The sequence below is a fragment of the Limanda limanda genome, chromosome 9, assembly GCF_963576545.1.
Source record: "Limanda limanda chromosome 9, fLimLim1.1, whole genome shotgun sequence".
Lineage (NCBI taxonomy): Eukaryota > Metazoa > Chordata > Actinopteri > Pleuronectiformes > Pleuronectidae > Limanda > Limanda limanda.
The window spans coordinates 24,588,994-24,608,294 of record NC_083644.1 but is presented as its reverse complement, the minus strand read 5'-3'; the positions used below and the strand labels follow the sequence as shown (position 1 = coordinate 24,608,294).

General features: G+C 41.2%; 1 protein-coding gene across 3 annotated transcripts in view; it reads left to right on the top strand.

Annotated features, from left to right (window-relative positions):
* Positions 1-19,301, top strand: part of ryk (receptor like tyrosine kinase) — a 48,785-nt gene that overhangs the window by 10,935 nt on the left and 18,549 nt on the right. Inside the window, exons 2-8 of one of the 3 annotated variants that reach the window (XM_061078304.1) lie at positions 7,181-7,302; positions 7,416-7,515; positions 8,083-8,214; positions 14,035-14,103; positions 14,762-14,900; positions 16,304-16,404; positions 18,924-19,007. In XM_061078304.1, coding sequence (XP_060934287.1) covers positions 7,181-7,302; positions 7,416-7,515; positions 8,083-8,214; positions 14,035-14,103; positions 14,762-14,900; positions 16,304-16,404; positions 18,924-19,007 — 747 coding nt within the window. Of the gene's footprint in view, positions 1-7,180; positions 7,303-7,415; positions 7,516-8,082; positions 8,215-14,034; positions 14,104-14,758; positions 14,901-16,303; positions 16,405-18,923; positions 19,008-19,301 lie in introns of all 3 variants that reach the window. The other 2 variants (XM_061078302.1, XM_061078305.1) reach the window with 2 other exon arrangements.

Genomic DNA, 19,301 nt, shown 5'->3' with positions numbered 1-19,301 from the left:
GTACTCATTCCATCCATGTTTTGACAGACAACACGAACAGCCAATGATAATCACAATAGAGCCTCTGCCGAACCAATTATGTGGCTGGAAAACAGTTCCAGCCACAGGTTGACGCACACAGCACAGAGTGTAGAAGAAGCAGCCAGCACATGTGCTAATGTTTGGGCTACAGGAGCCATGCACACCAGTACATCAGGAGTGAGAGCGAGATAAAAGAGAAAATGACGACAGTAAATGTTAACGAAAACCCAGGTGACAGCGTTACAAAAGAAGACACCCCAAGGGACACAGCTCAAGGTTAAAAAATGAGGACATTGTTGAAAACAAGGGTCAGAGGACTTTGGTAGTTGGGAGATATTTTTGCAAATTAAAGTCCGACAAGAAGCAGAGAAGCCTATTCTGTAAATTGTGTCGAAAGTTCCCGTAAAGACCAGTAATACCAGTAATCTATTTCATCCTCTGAAGCAGAAATGATAAATAGTTAAAAAAGTTACAACCATTGTACTACTTGGGGGATACAATGAGCCTGCAACATAAGGTAAACACATTTTGTTGAAACATTCAGACAGAATTTCTAAATAGCTGAATTAATATAGTGGACTAAATAGGGAGTTTTACATTCTGTGTTAGGTAAAAAGGTTAATCCAATAAAAAATCCATTTCACGTTGAGTCTCCTAGAAAAATACTAGGAGGAGAAGTGAGTTTGTAATCCTCCTTCCTCTCCTGCAGTTGAAAGAAGTCGTATTGTGCCCTTGAGCAAGGTACTTCCTGTGGAGTGGGCTGGGCTGGTTTGAGGTGTTCGTACTTTAGAAATGTCAGTCGGTGTTCAGTGGAAAGAGTATGTGATTAGTACAGTGTAAGATCCTGGTCAAACAGATCTGCCGCAAATCTTACAAAATAGTTGAAACAAATCATTTATTGATTTAAGATTTCAAAGGGCTTCATAGATGTATATCACAATTTATTGAACTATTATACACTGCAAAAAAAGGGAAGGGAACACTTAATCATCACAGTAAAACACCAAATCAGTTAAACTTCAGGGATATGGTTTTAAATGGTTTTGTATTTATATAGCGCCTTTCTAGTCTTAATGACCACTAAAAGCTCTTTACAGTTAGGGTTGGGTACCGAGAACCGGTTCCAATATGGAACCGGTTCCAATACAACCGGTACCTACCCGGACCGAAATGCAATGGAGATTTCGGTGCTTCATTTCGGTGCCTGAGCCAATGGAAGACTGAGGTCTCCGCTCCTCCCGCCTCCTCACACTTCCGCTCCTTCCTTCACGGGAAGCGGCGGCTCCCGCCGGCCGCCGGGCCCCCACAGGCGCGGCTGGCGGTGGACAAAATCTTGTCCCTGCGCTGCCCGCGCCCCGTGTGCGTCAGGGCTCCCGTGCAGGTGGTGGTGGGGGGGGGGGGAGGATCTCCTCGGGAGACCTCTCCCCGGCGCCGGCTGGCCCCCGCCGTGCAGTGATACCCTGACTGCCCAGGACAATGCCCGGCCTTATGTGACCAGAGTGTCTAGGCAGTTCCTGGATGATGAAGGTGTTTATGCCATTGGCTGGCCCTCACGTTCCCCTGATCCAATTGGTGGTCTTCGCTCCTCCCGCGTGACGGGAAAGCAACCCTCAGTCTTCATTTGGCTCAGGCACCGAAGTCAGAGTCACGAGTCAGAGTGTGTGTGTTTTGTATTTATTTTTTATTTTATTTAAGTATAGTGTAAACTTTTGTTAACAGTTCGTATGTTATTCATAGTTTTAAGTTAAAAAGGGTTTTGTATTTATTTATATCTATAATCTACTTTAAACAGTTAATATATTTGGCAATAAAAAAGCCTTTCTTAGTCAAGCATCGTTTTGTGCACTTTTTTGAAAAAAGTATCGGTTCAGGCACCGTTTAGGCACCGGTATCGTTTTAAAAGTATCGGTTAGGAACCGGTATCGGATAAAAACCAAACGATACCCATCCCTATTTACAGTGCAGTTTTACATTCACCCATTCACACACACATTCATACAGTGCATCTATAAGCAGCACATTGTTTTTCTATGAGGGGCAATTCAGGGTTCAGCATCTTGCCCAAGGACACTTCAGCATGCAGATGGGGGAAGACTGGGGATTGAACCGCTGACATCAATGTGTTCATCGGAAGCACAAGTTATGTTGAAGCAATGTCACCTGCTTTGGTGCAAATGAAAGTGAATAGGTGCAATGGAGGTGGGAAAGCAAGACAACCCTCCAAAAAGGGAATGTTTTTTTTCATGTGGCAGCCGCAGACAGTTGTTCTCTTTTATCCATCAGGACTGATTGTTCTCTAGTTTTGTGTACTGCTAGTGTCCTTGTCACTACTGGAAGCATGAGTCTGTACCTTCACCCCAATAATTTTGCACTGGTAGTCCAGCTCTTCACAGGATGGCACATCCATACATGTGGTCACAAGAAGGTTGCTGTGTCTCCCAGCATTAATCTGACCCTATCAGAAACTGATTCCATGAGAGTGGCATGTCCTTGGTGGGTCGCACAGACCTCTTTGCAATGGGCAGTGATACCCTGACTGCCCAGGACAATGCCCGGCCTTATGTGACCAGAGTGTCTAGGCAGTTCCTGGATGATGAAGGTGTTTATGCCATTGGCTGGCCCTCACGTTCCCCTGATCCAATTGAGCACCTATGGGACGTTATGTATTGTTGCATCCGACGCCACCAAGTAGCGCCAAAGACTTTCCAGGAGCTCACTGATGCCCTGATCCAGGTCTAGGAGGAGATCCACCAGGACACCATCCGCCAACTCATCAGGAGCATGCCCGGACATTGTCTGGTGTGCATACAGGCACACGAAGGCCATTCACACTACTGAGTCACATTATGAGTTGCCGTAATAAAATTCACACAAGTTGGATTAGTCTGTGATTTTTGTTAATTTGATTTTCCGTTTGGTTTTGAATACAGCCCTCAATAGGTTTTTGATTTTGGTTTCTATTGTCCTTTGTTTGGTCATTTTGTTCTCAAAAATCAGTCAAGATTTTGATTTTGCAAAGCACTTTAATTAATGATTGATTTAATCATCAATAAATCTGCAAATTATTTTCTTGATTACTCTCAATATGAATAAAGAAAAGCAGAATCCTTACAGGTGAGAAACAATTTAAAAGATATTAAAGATAGTTACTCATTTGTCTGTTCTCATTACTACAATGTTACATGAGTAATCTGGTTATTACTACATTATGAGCTCATGGGGGGAATTCAGACCCTATTTGAGAAATCACGTGTATTCCTACTATATTTATGTACAGTAGAAATATCATAGCACATGGAAAAGCCACAGATGTTATTAGTTTGAAGTCCAAGAAAACGCCAACTATGTCCAGAGTAACATAAACTAGGATTGTGACTGTCTCCAGTTTTAGGGCCCTGGCTGTGATTTTGAATTTGCGACAGTGCAGCAGGGTCACATTGCTCGTGTATGATGATGGATTGCACCATATTTTATGGGTTTATATATAAACAGTGTCACATCATGTCACTGCATGATAAACGAACTGTAGCACTGATTTTAACAAATGGTTCTTACCTTCCAATGTTACTGTGGTCCAAACCGTGCACCAGTATGTAACCTACTTTAATCCAAACATAGTTATACATGTCAGTATGTGCTTAAGGGTTGATAATCATTTCTTTATCTGAGGTAGAATACCATATAATATTTGGTTTAATAATCTTTAATAATGTTAAGCAGTAACATAAATATAGATAATGTATAATTATTTAGGTGTGATTTTCCAACAGAATTTGGTGTGATATTTTCTGTATAACAAACATTAACAGTTTGTTTATTTAAGATTTATTTTTAAAGATGGATGACGCAGTACAGTTGTTATTTCCTTGTGCCCAAGTGAGCTCGAGTGTTTCTGGTAATATAGTGTATTCTGACCTGACTATTGTTAATCACTTGACACCAACGGAGAAGGATGGAAATATCCAGCAGGAAATAATCCCTCAAAAACTAAATATGCTGCCAAATAAAATTGGAATTCAGAATGATGTTGTTTTTCCATTTCCATTAAAGAAGTCTGTTTGCATTAGAAACATCTGTAGTAGCAAACAGTGAACATGATGGTGCTGGAGGCTCTTTACACGTTGTGACCACACACCAACTAAACGAGAGTCGTGTTTACAGGAGCGCCTTCTAGTAACACCGTCGCCCCATTCCAGAGAGCAGTGAGTGTGAGTCGGGGATTAAACTGCAGCGAATGGTTGGACTTCCTCGACTTCAGGAACCACTTATTCCCCGTCCTCAGTCTGTGTACACCGACAGACTTCTGTTGCCATTCCTTCACATCCCTGTTTTTAAAGTTGTTGTAGTTTGGGTGGGTGGTTGTGGAGCTGTGGGAGGATCAACTTTAAACTCACCGGTCCTATTTGGGCTGTGTTGAGACAAAGGAGTCATACAGAGTTGAAGATGAGAAAGGTCATTATTACAGGACTACACTGAGATTGTATTCATACCTGTCTAAACATGCCTTTCAGACAATTCACGATTAAAACAAATAAAAGCTCTGTAATTCAGCTCAATATTAAGCATTGCAGCAACAATACAAACAGTGACTTTCCCGTTCCCAAACTGGAAGTGATTCTTTACCCGTCATGGGGCAGTCTGTGTCTATGTCTCTGTCTGATATGGTGAAATAAAATAATCGAAATAAGCTCCGGCGATTTTGACCTCCGGTTTGAGACTGATGCCAACCACTGCCGTAGTTTATCTGAGGGCGTAGAAGAAGACAGTCTACAGACTGTTAGCATGCTGCCCCGCCCACACTGACTGCTACAGAGCGCTGATTGCCAGTTTATTCAATTTTTTATTAATATTGAATGTTCTGCGTCAAATCACACTGAACCCTGCACAGCAAATTTTTGGACCATTTACAACAGACCAGCCAAGTGTGAAGTAGATACGATGAATGTTTTTGAGAGCTGTGCATTTCACATATATGACAGAGTTGTGTGGAATTAGTTAGTCGATTTTGAACCTGAATATCTTTACGGTTTTAATAAAATAAGACATTCAAAATGTCAAACCATTAAAAGCAAATATTTTCTAGGGTTTTCTTTATGTTTCTGGAGGTCTCGTGCTGAAGTGGCCTGGGGGCGTCTTTTTGAGCAAATCTTCTTTGACAGCTGTAATTCAGTTTGACAGATTTTCTACCTGATGACTAATTTCTGCAGTGAAGACTTCAGAGGGTGTCAAAGAGTTATTTTCACTGATCATTTATGTATTTCATCTCTGGTCGCTGAACATGTTGACACCAGTCTTCAGACTCTCCTGTAGGTTAAACTGGGCTAAAAAAAAACACTTTTAGGCTGATTAAGTCTGAAAGACTCAGTTTTGTCTGACATGAAAATACTTTTGATGTAATTAAGGTAATAAGGCTACAAATAACCCACAATGCAATACTTTGTAAAAGACTGTAGTTACACTGTTAACTGCTCCAATCAAAATAATTTCTGGTGTAATGACAAATATATTTGTTTAGTCATGAAGTTAAAGCCCAGTGCAGTATCCATTCCTAGAGCAGTACAGCTTTGTTTTTCTTTATTCAAAAAAATCCAAGATGCAACTAAGTTGTGCAATGATAAGGGGAACCCTGTTTGTGATTGTATGAGCAAACAATAATCAATTAATTGAGAGTGTCCGATTATCAAATAATTGCAGAAAATAATCATTATTTAGTTGCATCTATATTTAATACTTGTGTGAATCTGATTCTTAGTTAATTTCTTTCTAGCTTTTGATGAGATTTTCATACAAACCTCATGTTCTTCAGCAAATTGTCACCTGCTGACATTGGTAAGGCTTTTTCAGACATGAACTCCAGAGAATGTACACACATTTGGTTCTGGACTGTCCTCAGAGGTTAGCTTTCACATATGAACAACGCAGCCGGAGATTCTCCGCTCACAACTATTAAAACAAGGCAAGGAACGTATTAATCTGGCTGCAGAGATCATGTGTTTTCACCAGCGTCAGCCGTTATCACCAAAAGCTCTATCGACTTCTGCGTCTGTCTTATTTTTTGTTTAGTTTTCTGTTTTGCGTCTTGTCGTGTGTAAGAAATGTCATTAAGTCTCACAATGAGTGTTTAACTTCTGATGACAAATAAGCAAACTCCAGGGGGCTGTCAGTTATACTTACATTTTGAAATAATATAAAATATAAAAATTCCAGTGAATTTATCTTGAGATCAGTTTTCTTTGGTCAAACTACTTTATCTAAGGTTCATCAATCCAAATTGAATTTACATAGAGATTTCCAACAGATGTAGTGAAAATTTAAAATAACACTCTCCTAACTAATGTAAATGAAAGCCAGCAATCGGACTCTTTGTACTTGGTTAAATACCAGTTTAAGAAACACCCCTTCTCTGTCTGAACTTCCAAATGGCTGCAAATGTTTTTAATTGAGCCAATGTGAGAAAGGTCTAAGAGCGTGAGCTTTGAGACGGCCCGGGGGCATTGGGGGAGCCTGGGCACATTCTTCCCCTCTCTTTAAACTAGATACTCAGACTGATAGACAGACACCACTTTGCCAGGCAGACACTTTCAAGAACTGATCGCACTGCCCCAGGCCAGATTTGGGGATTTCACCAGAAAAACATTAGACTTCTGTGACTTGTTGATGCAGCAGGAGCCCTGGTGAAAAAAATAATTCAGACTTCTTTTGTTTATGTGATAAAGAAACACACACACTAACGATCTGCCCAGCTTTCTGACGTTCCAGCGCCTCATAGACTGAATGGTTGAGCAGTTTGTGGATGTCACATGTAAGGCCACATTTTTTTATCCAAGGCATTCCTCTCCCTTCCTCTAAAACCTACCCCTGCCCAATTTTGTTTCCTGCACAGAAAATTGCGGCCATTTTTTGGATGTTGTCTCACTTGAACTTTTTGAAGTTTTGCACTTGGGCACTAAGAGTCCTCAAGTACTAACAGATGTGGTTAGTCCATCTCCCTTATTGAGGGGAAACCCGCCATTATCCAAGCTGGCAGCTAAAGTGGATGTTTTACCATTTTTCTCAGACTTTGTCTTTGTGTGCAGGTCTATTTGTTGTAAAGTGAAGTCTTTCATGTCTAGTGACCTTAACACGTTCTCACCAGCTGCCCTTTTATGTCCTCACACAGGTTTAGATGCAGAGCTTTACTATGTGCGAGATGATGTGGTGAATCACTATGCACTCTCCTTCACTCTGCCTGTGCCCAGTGAGACCAACAGCCTTCACTTCACATGGCATTCCAAGGCAAAAGTAAGTATCGGTAGTGTCAGGAATGATCTATTAATCACTTCAGTACATTGACACACATTTAAGACAACTTGTATGTGCTTTAACAACTTTGCCTTGTCATTGTTTCTTCGTAGGTCGACTACCGGCTTGGCTACCTCGTGGAGAACCCTGTTGCCATGAACCAGCCAAGAAGCAACATCTCCATTCAGGGAGAGGTTCCCCACGTTCCCTCTGGTTGGTCACATGCTCTCATGAACTTGTAGTGCTCGATATACTTCTAGTTATTAGACTTTTTTTGACTTTCTCAAATTATGACTGTTGCAATGGAAATGTTTCTCATGTTGGCTATGATCAGATCGTTCAACGTTACATTACATTTACCACAGAGCAGCCATTATTTCCCTCTAACATGCTGCAGTTGTTGGATGAGAGGAGAGTTCAAAGGGGTGAAAATCACAGCCAGTCAGGTCATATATGGGAGGTCCAGCTTGTTGATTCGCAATGGTTTATGGGATGCCTAGTTTCTTCATTCTTGAAATAATTATGCACACAGCCTTGTAACTTTACCTTTTTTTCCCGGTTCACCCATATTTTATTTGCTCCAAATCAAAGTTTATACGGCAACGATTCATCTCATAGCGTCGTCTTAAAACTAATTTTTAGGGATTTTCTGAAAAGTCAATGGAGCTAGTGAGTCCTTCTCTTTGTATGTTGTTTTCTCTCCCCAGTAATTATTCACTGCTGTTGATTTAGTTTCTCCAAATGATGATTGTTGTTTTTGTGCATGTTTTCTTTCCACAGTCTTTAGAGTGGACCTCTTTTGTTCTGGTGAGGTGGATGGAGAGGCTGTTATAACAGTGCAGCTCAATCTGACCATCTATGCCAACAACTACACAGTGCTCAACTTCAAGAGGAGGAAAATGTGCTATAAGAGTAAGTATCCAAACAAATGCAGTTTCGAAGTTTGTATCAATTAAAATGTATTCACCCATAGACTTTACCATGGCAGAAATATGTACATACCACAGCGAAGATGCAGTTAGTGAATGAATAGAAGTAGAACCATTGTTAGTATTTTTTAGTTCCACCTCTGCGTTCCCAGATGCAACAAGTCAAAAGATCTGCTGTTAAAAGGACTTTTAGTTGACCAACGATTAAACTCTTAAGCACACACTTGTATGTTGCTTAGTCAAATATTGTTTTTCATATTATATTCTACATAGGCTGTGGATTGTTTTGAGTTTTCAAGTTTTTATTTTAGCTCTTTCAGCACCTTGTGTTGGAAACTTGCAGTGGGAAATATACCTGTTTTCTGTATTCTGCTCTGTGCTATTTTCAAATTCTCTGAAGATAATAACATGTGGCCATGAGGCTTCTTGCAGTCTGCCCTGAGGGAAATTTTTTATATCCATCTTAATAAAAGCGTCACCAAGCAGGATGGAAGAGACTTTTCCAGTTTCACTGACGCAGTTCGCAAGCAGATCCATTTCCTCTGCAGTAAACTCTTCTCTCTTACCACCTGGCAAATGTGCCATCACAATACCCTCCAATTCCCTCCTAACCTGGATTTTTAATGACAACTGGAGACAGCACTCTGATTGGTTTATTGCATGTTGCACCCAAAACACATTCATGATTAATTCAGAGACTCAAGTAGAACCTGTTTGAACCTTGTGCCTGGTTCAATGATCTGTTTTTCCACCATTAAACTAGCAAATGTGGATTTCAATATGCCCTAAATGCACTTTAGACCATGCGTTCAGATCATTAAAATATAGCCTGTAGTCATTTTCAATGGCTGGAACTTTTCATGGAACCCATAAACCTGTGGGAAACTCAAAAGATTACAAAAAATATTTTGGGTTTTGCCTTTGGGCCTAGAAAAAAGTCTCTGTTGGTGGGATAGTTCTCTGCCGTCAGCAGGAATCATCTTCTACTGGATATTACTGATTAGTTTATGTTGCTTTACAATACTGGGACTAAGGAGTACTAACAGCTTGTTTAATGTTATTGACCAGTGTTGGATTTAATTTGAGAATGTAGGGGTGTAATGAATACCGGTTTTACGATTAACCACGGTAAAATTCCAGACGGTTATCATTAAAACCGGAGATGATTACCACGTTGTAAAGCTCATGGTTAAAAACCGATCAGCATCAACCAAGTAAAGAAAGGTGTCCCTCACTCACGCATGCTGACGCAGTTCACAACACGAGACGTGACACACAGTCAGGCCATCTGGATTCATGATCCGACACCATTGATTAATAACAACATAGATCTGTTTGTGACAGCCACAGAGACGAGCAGACACACACACACAGACAAGCATACACACACACACCTATCTGTAGTCAAGAGCAGTTAATGCCGAATGCACTGTTGTAACTTTATTGTTGCAGAAGAAGCGAAGCCCCGTTTATCCAGGAACATAAAACTCAAATCAACAGGTTTTTATAAAGATTGTAACGGCCCCCCCGCTTCTCCATACAAACTTCTGAGTCTCTTGACTGATGTACACGGCTCTTTATTTGTGTATCTGGCTTGCCGTAGTAGCACCGTAAAACTGTAATGACAGTTGCAAGTTACAAAGATTTTAATCATTAAAACCAAACATGAACGTTAAAATACAATGAACAAACAAATCGCCACGTGAGACACATCTGACTCGTTAGAGTGACAGCGACTCCCTTCCGCACTACCCGCAGCAAAGTGAATGGGACCAGCTTCCTTACCTCGTTCCGCTTGGCGAGGGGTGTTAAGCTATTGGTGTTTGGATGGTTCTTAGGTCCGAGAAGTTCCACGAAGCTGGCGTCCGGTTTGGTTTCCGCTCCTATCTGTTCCGGGCTCACGGCAGGTATTTTATTGCACTGGGGCGGAAACGAGGGATCAGGTGTGTCGAATAAAACCGTCCGCTCCTTTGCTGCAGGTAATTATGCGAGGGGAGTCGCTACGTGTAAAAGACGACAAAATAAAACTGAAAATAACCCAAACCGTAGTTGAACATAAGAACAATATATAGCCCAAACCTAAAATAAAAGAATAAAACAGTCTGCATAAACTGGCCGGTTTTGCTGACAGTTACACTCCCACCAAATCCTGATATAAACATTTCACCCGACTGTGCTATACAGGATTTCTAAAGATATCTAATGGCCCTTTCAATTACTCCTCATGCAGGCAAGTGGGATGCCTACGACCACAGGTATTACATGCATGTCGCCCTCTACAGTCTTTGGCAATATGTCCCTTCCTCAGGCAACCAAAACAGAGGCGGTTTTCTTGGATGAATGCCTTTTTGTCTTCCATAGATTTCGCAGAGAAAGAAGGGCACCTGACGATGCCATGCGTTTCATCTTTGCAGACCACACAAGGGGGTCTTTCCCTATAATTGGCCGTTTCAGGTGCATCTCGGGTGGCGTACTTTAATTGGGCAGTTTTATTGAGGGATCTGGCTTCCTTCTCGACTGTAAAGTTCATCCAATGTGGGGAGGTGATAGGGTTGCAAGATATCCGGGCCTCTTTGTTCAGGAACGCTGTGAAACTTTTGAAATCGGGGTAATCCCCCGATTTATACAGGTTATCGTCGACGATTCGGCCCCACTTTCGTACAATCCAGTCAGGTAGTTTTTGATGTAGCTTGTGGTTTTCTTCGCAATCATTCAAGATGGTCAAACCTTTAACGTGTGGGATTGCCTCTGCGCAGCCTTGGAGAAAGTCTGTAAAATCTCTCAGTGCTAAAGGATCAGTCGCACTGATTTTGGGCCATCTGGCGAGCTTGTCTCTGAAGGCCTTTTGCACAAGGAATGGGTTTCCGTATCTCTCATGTAGGACTTTCCAGGCGCCTGTATATGCGTCCTCCGAATTCCTATAGAAGAACCCTTCCACTGCTCTGCGGGCTTCTCCGACGAGGTAGATCTTTAGATAATACATCTTCTCGCTTGGTGAGAGAGGTTTCTGATCGATAAGGGTTGTAAAAGACATCTTCCAATCAGTGAACTTCAAAGGATCGCCATTAAATGTTTCTGGCTCAGGTACAGGCAAGCGATTTATGCTTAGTGCGCTTGCTATTGCTTGGGCCAGAGAGACGGTATCTTCAGATGTTGTTGCTCGCAAAGGTGCTAGTCGAGGTTGAGATGGTGACCCATTTGAATTTAGCCGAGCTTCATATCTGGTCTCCTGGTGAGCAGCGTCCGATTCATGGTTCATCCCATCTTGGCGGACATCTTCAAAACTGTTATATGCTCTTACTCTAGCAGCTGCTACCTGGACTTCCTTCTCTGCCTTAAGCTGCTGCAGGTTCCTTCTTTCCTCTTCTAGCTTTGATTGTCTCTCTGTCCTTTTCCGCTCCAATTCAGTCAACATGGCCGCCTCTTCAAGTTTCCATTCATCTTCCAGTATTCTGAGCTTGGATTGCTGAGCTAGAATGTCTTTAGTTGCCTTTACCTCCGCTTGCTTGGCTGCCAGCTCTGCTTCTGCGTCTTGTCGTTTACTAGAGCTTGTGGAAATTGCAATTGATTGGTCTGAGTTCTGTGATGTTTCTGAAAATGCGGTTTCAGTATTGGTAAGTCCAAAGATGGAGCCATGCTCTTCCTTACTCAGCACTATTCTCACTCTCTCCTTCTCAATTCGTTCGTTATAGTTGCTATCGATGATGTCTCTGCGATTACTCACAAGAGCAAGGATTTCTTCGGTCAGAGCAGAGCAGTGGTCCATTTTACCAACGATATCTGAAGTGGAGGTTTGGTTGCGTACGAGTGGCTCATAGTGATGATGCACCGCGTCACGTTTTGTGGTAATGTTGTGTTGGATTTTGTCGAGGTCATCTGGAGAGCAGTAGTTTTTCAATTCAGTCCGAACTTCTCTTGCTGACAATTTCCAGGACTCATAGGCCTTATAAAAAGTATTTTCATGCGGCTCTCGGATGTTCTCAGGAATTATTTTTTGCCGTGAGCCTGGTCTGTCTTGATGCATGGGAACTGATTTACTTGTTGCTGCTGCTTTAAGTGACATTTTATTTTACTTGCGTTGTTAATTTGACTTTCGGACCTTAATCTTTAGGTGTGATGTGCAGTGTGCCTGAATCGAACCTCTGCCAGTAGTCGCTTTAATTTAGTAACTGCTATTTCTTTGACCAGACATTTACAAACAGTTGAATACTCAAGAGTTTCAGTACAAACGGATGCAACATAAATATTATAAGCAAAGGAAAAAAGGCTTGACAGGCACAAACAAAAGAGGATGCGTTATAAATATGCTGAGCAAGCTATCCTAGGCAATTTAAAACAGTGATTACGCTCCTCAAACAAACAATAAATAATGTTGCAACATGACACATATTTACCATTGGTTGTTATAATCATCATCATTATTATTTCGTGATCAGTTTTGACACAGCAGGAAAGTCCACAACATTTTTGTATTTACATGTGAAAAGCTTCATTCAACTTCCATACACATGTCTCTCAGAGCATCTATAGTGCGTGCGCTTTGATGCGCTATCCGGTCTTGTCTGACGGTCGATGTGTAAGTTTTGTGTCTTCGGGTGACGACACGGGTCAGGAAGACAGTGTAGCCTCGAGTTTTACTGTAACGGCCCCCCCGCTTCTCCATACAAACTTCTGAGTCTCTTGACTGATGTACACGGCTCTTTATTTGTGTATCTGGCTTGCCGTAGTAGCACCGTAAAACTGTAATGACAGTTGCAAGTTACAAAGATTTTAATCATTAAAACCAAACATGAACGTTAAAATACAATGAACAAACAAACCGCCACGTGAGACACATCTGACTCGTTAGAGTGACAGCGACTCCCTTCCGCACTACCCGCAGCAAAGTGAATGGGACCAGCTTCCTTACCTCGTTCCGCTTGGCGAGGGGTGTTAAGCTATTGGTGTTTGGATGGTTCTTAGGTCCGAGAAGTTCCACGAAGCTGGCGTCCGGTTTGGTTTCCGCTCCTATCTGTTCCGGGCTCACGGCAGGTATTTTATTGCACTGGGGCGGAAACAAGGGATCAGGTGTGTCGAATAAAACCGTCCGCTCCTTTGCTGCAGGTAATTATGCGAGGGGAGTCGCTACGTGTAAAAGACGACGAAATAAAACTGAAAATAACCCAAACCGTAGTTGAACATAAGAACAATATATAGCCCAAACCTAAAATAAAAGAATAAAACAGTCTGCATAAACTGGCCGGTTTTGCTGACAGTTACAAAGATCATTTCTATTTGTGAATGATTCGGGGGAAAAAATTCAATATGAACGACAATGAGATCTTTTTTATTATCTTCTAATGAGAAGGAGAGATACGGAACTTATTGTATTGCTTTGACTTCCTCAAATAGTCCGTACTACTTTGGTGACATTTTGCCCTTCTGGTATTTTAAATTTCCCTTCTGTACTTATTCTGTATTCTTTTCTTTTTTTTGTCACACGCATCTTTAAACGTGAATGTCCCTCAGTAGAGCACATACCTCAACCAAGGCCCACCAGTCTCCTTCAATTCAATCAGGCCTCACAAAATTGCACACAATTAATAATTTCTTGAGAAATTCTTAAAAATTTGAACAAACTCCATATGTCACAAAGTTTCATTAAAATAATTTTATTTTATTTCTTAATTTAACATACTTTTCACAGCATTACACTGCACTAAATCTCATAACTATGTTAGTAAATTCAGACATTCGGTCTATGTTTGGATTCTGTCTGTGTGCCTCTCGTTCTGACTTCATCACTTCTTTCTTTCCTTTACAGGAATTGATTCTGACCCAAAGATTCCCCATCCCTTTCCCATCCACAACACCACTGTTGAGCGGCCTGACTGTAAGTATGACTGTAATGTTACTTTCACATCTTGCTCTGCTTCTCTCTCTCCACCAGCTCCATCTCTTGTCCACCCTGGTGTCATCAGCCTTATAAGGCAGAGGCTGAATTAGTTTTAAGAAGTCTCTCTGTACAGCAATGATCGTTAGTCAGACTTTCCATAACCCAGGCATATGATTTCAGAGCCCAGAGACAAGGATGCATTCTGCTGTTGAAATGTGCTCCGTCAGCCCCCACCCGTTGGAGTGGGTGTCCTCTTCCAGTGGGATTTATTCTCTTTGAGCCCAGTGCCCCAGTAACAAAGCACCATTAGTGGCTTGTCTCCCTTCTGCTTCGGTAAGCCCAAGGAACCTGGGGCCCTCCGAGGCTTTTAGAGAGGTGATGAGAAAAGCTCTCAGACACTGGATCCTGGGCACAGCCTCCACTATTCCAGGCCTCCATTAACCCTAAGTGGAGCCCTCAGTGCACTTATCATGTCTTTCCCCCTCTCTTTCACTCACTCATGTCTTTATCCCATTGCCTTGCCTCCATTTTGATTCTCTGCTTTTTTCGTAACACAGTTGATGCTTTCGTAATGACAATGTTATTTTGTGTACTGCGATGTTATAGGCACCAAATTTTTCACTGAGATTAACCTGTGGCTTGTTTTCATCAGTAGATGGTGTGGTCCCCCCCACCAGCTCCACGCAGGTGTTCTATATAAGCGTAAGCGTCTGCTGCATCGTCATCTTCCTTGTGGCCATCATCCTGGCCATCCTGCACCTGCACAGCATGAAGAGAGTAGAGATGGAGGACAGGTTTGTTTCTTTAGTTCGTCCTGGTTCCAGAGAAATCACAGCCATTGTTATGGAAAGCACGCTCATTATAGTGAAGCTGAAGAAAACCAGCATTCAGCTGAGTGGATTTACAGCCGCCTATGTGTCACCTGTGACAGTTATTTTAGTACTTTGTACAGAATCCCTCTATTCAAAGACCAACAAAAATAGGCCAGGTGGCTGCAGGCAGCTCTGCAGATATCGCTTTGAAATGAGATCAGCACTTTGGAGAGGTTAGGCCTCGAGACACTGGTGAATTTAAATAGCATAAAGATAGTTTTTTAATTTGTCATGGATATCTGTCTAATGTGACATTTACACTGAACTTTCCGTACTTTAGATGAAGTGGCTTTATATGATCACATTGCATGGTGGGATCTTTAAAGTATTCAGTCTGTCCATTTTACATCTTTAGGGTTAAAAAGCTCTCAGGTTTTTCGTTAGCATGAGGTCAAGATATTTTAGAGCTGATTACCTGACTGGCAGAAAATGTATTGGCAACTATTTCAACGATGGTTGAAGTATGTTTTTTTTTTCAAGCAAAAATGCTCCAAACTGACTGATTTCAGGTTCTCCGGTATAAATATTGAAGGTTTTCTCAATCTTTCATGATAGTCACCTGTATATCATTGGGTTCTGTGCTCTTGGTCAGACAAACAAAGGCATCTTAAGACATTACCATGGCAGAAACTGTGCTACACTGTACGGAGAAGTCTTCCTCTTATTTCACCGACTAATGCAGTGCTCACTCTAAACCTCCATGTTTGGAATGGGCTGTTTGCTTGGCCTGTGGTATGCTGGTTGGAGCTTTCTTTGTGAAACTGTAAAAGGGCCTGCAGTAATTGAGCCGCGGCAAGAAAAGACCGGCTGCTGGACTCAGTACCACCACAGAACATGGAGCTGTTCCTTCTGTCTATTTAAAGTTCTGTGAAGTTTGACTCAGTATGCAGAAACCCAAACTTTAGAATCAGTTGTTGTGAACAAACTGTTGTTGTGATCCACAACGTAACTTACGTTGATGTGTCACAACCGCTGCTGCTTTCAGAGTGTTAGTCACCTGTTAATTTAAAGTTTATTAATATTGAACATGGTAGTTTAATTAAACCGAAATTATCACAATCAACACGTATCTAAAAAATGTTTAGATTGCATTCGTTTTAAATATGTGTTCCTAAAAAACTGAGAACTGAGTGCATATTCCACTTTGTGTATTTTTTTAATTTAAATTAATGCCAACATTTTTCTCTAGTTCTGTATATTCTGATTAATTTAAATCAGGTTTTACAATCAAGTTGTACCATTGAAACAATATAAGAGTTTGAAGTTACTGCTCGATCCAGGAGCCTTCAGTTAAGAACTTGTTTTTCTCTCTCTGTGTATTTCAGCGTAAGTGACAGTGGGAGCTCGCAGGGTCTGTCTCAGCCATCCACCCAGACCACACAGTACCTGAGGGCAGACACTCCAAACAACGCAGCCCCTGTCACAAGTAAGACATCTTATCTTACTCTGTCTGACCACTGAAAGAACAACCAGTTCAATCAATGATTCAATGCATCAGTTTATGTATATATATTATATATATATATTTGTTTTTTTTTTCTTTCTTTTGTGGAGGTACTCACACAAAACTGAATCTAGACATCTTAAAATATGTCTATTATGTCTGATTCAGTCTTCCACAGTTTTTTCCTCTTCTCACACTGGCATCTCAAAATGTGCATGCTGCTCCAAATGCAATAATCGACTGTGAATGACCTTATTAGCTTAACTGCTGTCATAAGATCGTAATGAAGAGCATAGTCCCTCTTTATTTTTGGGTGCTGTTAACCCTTGTAAGTGTCAGAGCAGTGTGTAAATGTTCTCACTGTGTGCGCTGCGACAACTTGAAACAACAACAGTTAGAGACGCACAAGCAGTTTTTTTATTTTGGAAGTGGCAGATACTGATCTACACTAATGGCGTAAAGTAAAAATATAGAACAAGATGGTGAATATTACTTTGAAGGTCTTCTGCACAATTTAAGTTACCAAATACAATGTAAACAGAGCAGGGTGGGAAACCGACATACAGGAACGACATTACAGTGAGTGTAAGTCTAAACATGATCTCACACCTGTATTAGAATCTACTCACTATTACCATTTCATCTCTCAGTTAATCTCAGTCTGAGCACGTGGCCTCCAATGAGGGTCTTTGTTCATAGATGTTGTTGCAGTGTGATCATGTTCTCTTGGCTGACGCTCAATGTAATTATGGGGTAAGTATTATTCTGTTGCTGTTTATCATGCGGAGTTGGACTTTTCATTACAGTGTAAGTACAGCAATAGGGCTATGAAATGAGTTTCAATTTTCTCATGTTAAAAGTACTTGTACTAAGTATAGGGGGTAAAAACAACAACTTTCCATTTAACAGGGAGCTATTTGCAAGACTAACTTTTAAGATCAGAAACTTCAGTCTTCAGTGGTTGTTGGACAACTACTACTGTACTGAAATATTCTTGTATCTCAACACCATCAAAATTAATTTAGGAACAGAAACAACAGTTACTGCTATGGTAAATAATTACATTATTATAATAATAATAATAACATAAGGAACATTCCTCTTAGTGAAATGCACATTTAATCTTCAAAAAAAGGAAATACTAGCTGCTCTCAGACATGCACTGACTTTGTCTGGAGTTTTTCCTCCCAGCCCCCTTGGATTCACTATGAGTGAGTGGGCGAGTTGATGAAGAGAACAAATATCTCATGATGTAAAAGAGGTACCATTCCCGTAGAAGACGCAGACGAAGATGTCAATTTAGAAAGACAGAGATTGAAGAGCTTTCAGTGATCAGGGCTGACACCAGTGTCGATATGCTGTAAATATATATGTGCAGCAGAACTGATGTAAATGTGATGAGGTGTTAATATCCTGCCTCCTAGGCACCACCTCTCACCTGAACACTTTGGAGATTGTCCTGTTGTTGTGAATGCGTCTGACTCTGAGAATCTTCTGCTGTGTTTTTCATATTTAAAAGGAAAGGTCCAGATCCAATGGGCTTCTTATAACATAATACTATGAGCAGTTTCCATAGAATAGCATCCCCTTCAAAATAATTCACAGACCTTAGGCAGTAATTTGTCAATGAGATTTAGGGGTTAGTTTCTTCCCCGTGCAGTTTGGTCTCAGTGCAGTTGTTAACACTACATACATGTATTTTGTGATATATCTGTAGAGTGAGACAAACCTTTTTAAATTGAATGATCCAATGAAATAAACTGAATAAATCTCAGTAGAGCACATACCTCCGCCAAGACCCAAATGTCCCCATAAAGTCATAGTTCACCCAAAAATGAATATTAACTTGTCTACTCATCATTTTGCCGATGGAGGGGTGGGTGAAGTGTTTGAGCCCTCAAAACACTTTTGGAGTTTCAGGGGTAAATGTTAAAGAAAACCATTCCTGAATCCGCCCCATTGACGGATCCGTGCCAAGATCAAATCTCTTATCTTGTCTTTTTGTGTCCCATCCTTCCAACAAGTTTTGGGGAAATATGTTCTGTATTTTTTGTTTAATCCTGAGCAGACCAAACAAGTAAATAAGGGATGAAAAAATAACCTTCATGGTGAAAGTAATATTGACTCTTTCTCAGCTTTCTCTACTTCATTTTGGGAACCAGTGGACAGGCACTCCAGGTTTTCATTGTCCATGTATGATCCATCACTGCCCTCTTGTGGTTACAACTCGCATCTCACCTCCTGTGCATTTTGTTTGACCCGCTTGCCTTCTCTTTTTGTCTTTTGTCATTTTCACCACCATCCACCCAACTCTTGATGGGCAAGTTTACCCATATTGCATGCATGCCTGGTTTGAAGGATGTTTCACGTACGAGCTGGACATTTGCAGCTACCGTTCACATCCATTCATTCCCTCAGGTCATGTTGTAATTTGAGTGAGCTCTCCATTAAAACACCTCTCACTCTCTCCCACCCTGTGCCCCCTTCCCTCTTGTCATCAGACAATCACCCTGGTTCTGCACCCATACTTCAGCTTGCAGCCTCCTCCTTCCAAAACCCTGGTGCTCCCCCTCATGAAACCAAAAGTAAGTTCCACTGAAGCTCTGAGAGTCAACTCAACACTCCAAACCAGTTGATACTATTATGTTGTCATGTGCAGCGTAGTAATATTAACACCTGAACCATGTTATTCAATCGTTTTCTGAGCGTTACATTTATTGGATACATACTGGATGTGGTTTTGTTTACATATCCTCATGTCTTGCCTTCAGTTTAGTAACAGGGTAAAAGCTCATACTTTCAGAAATAACTGGAAGGTACACTTCCTGAACTGATCCTCAGAATCATGACCCATGCAACTCACCTGCTTCATACTAACC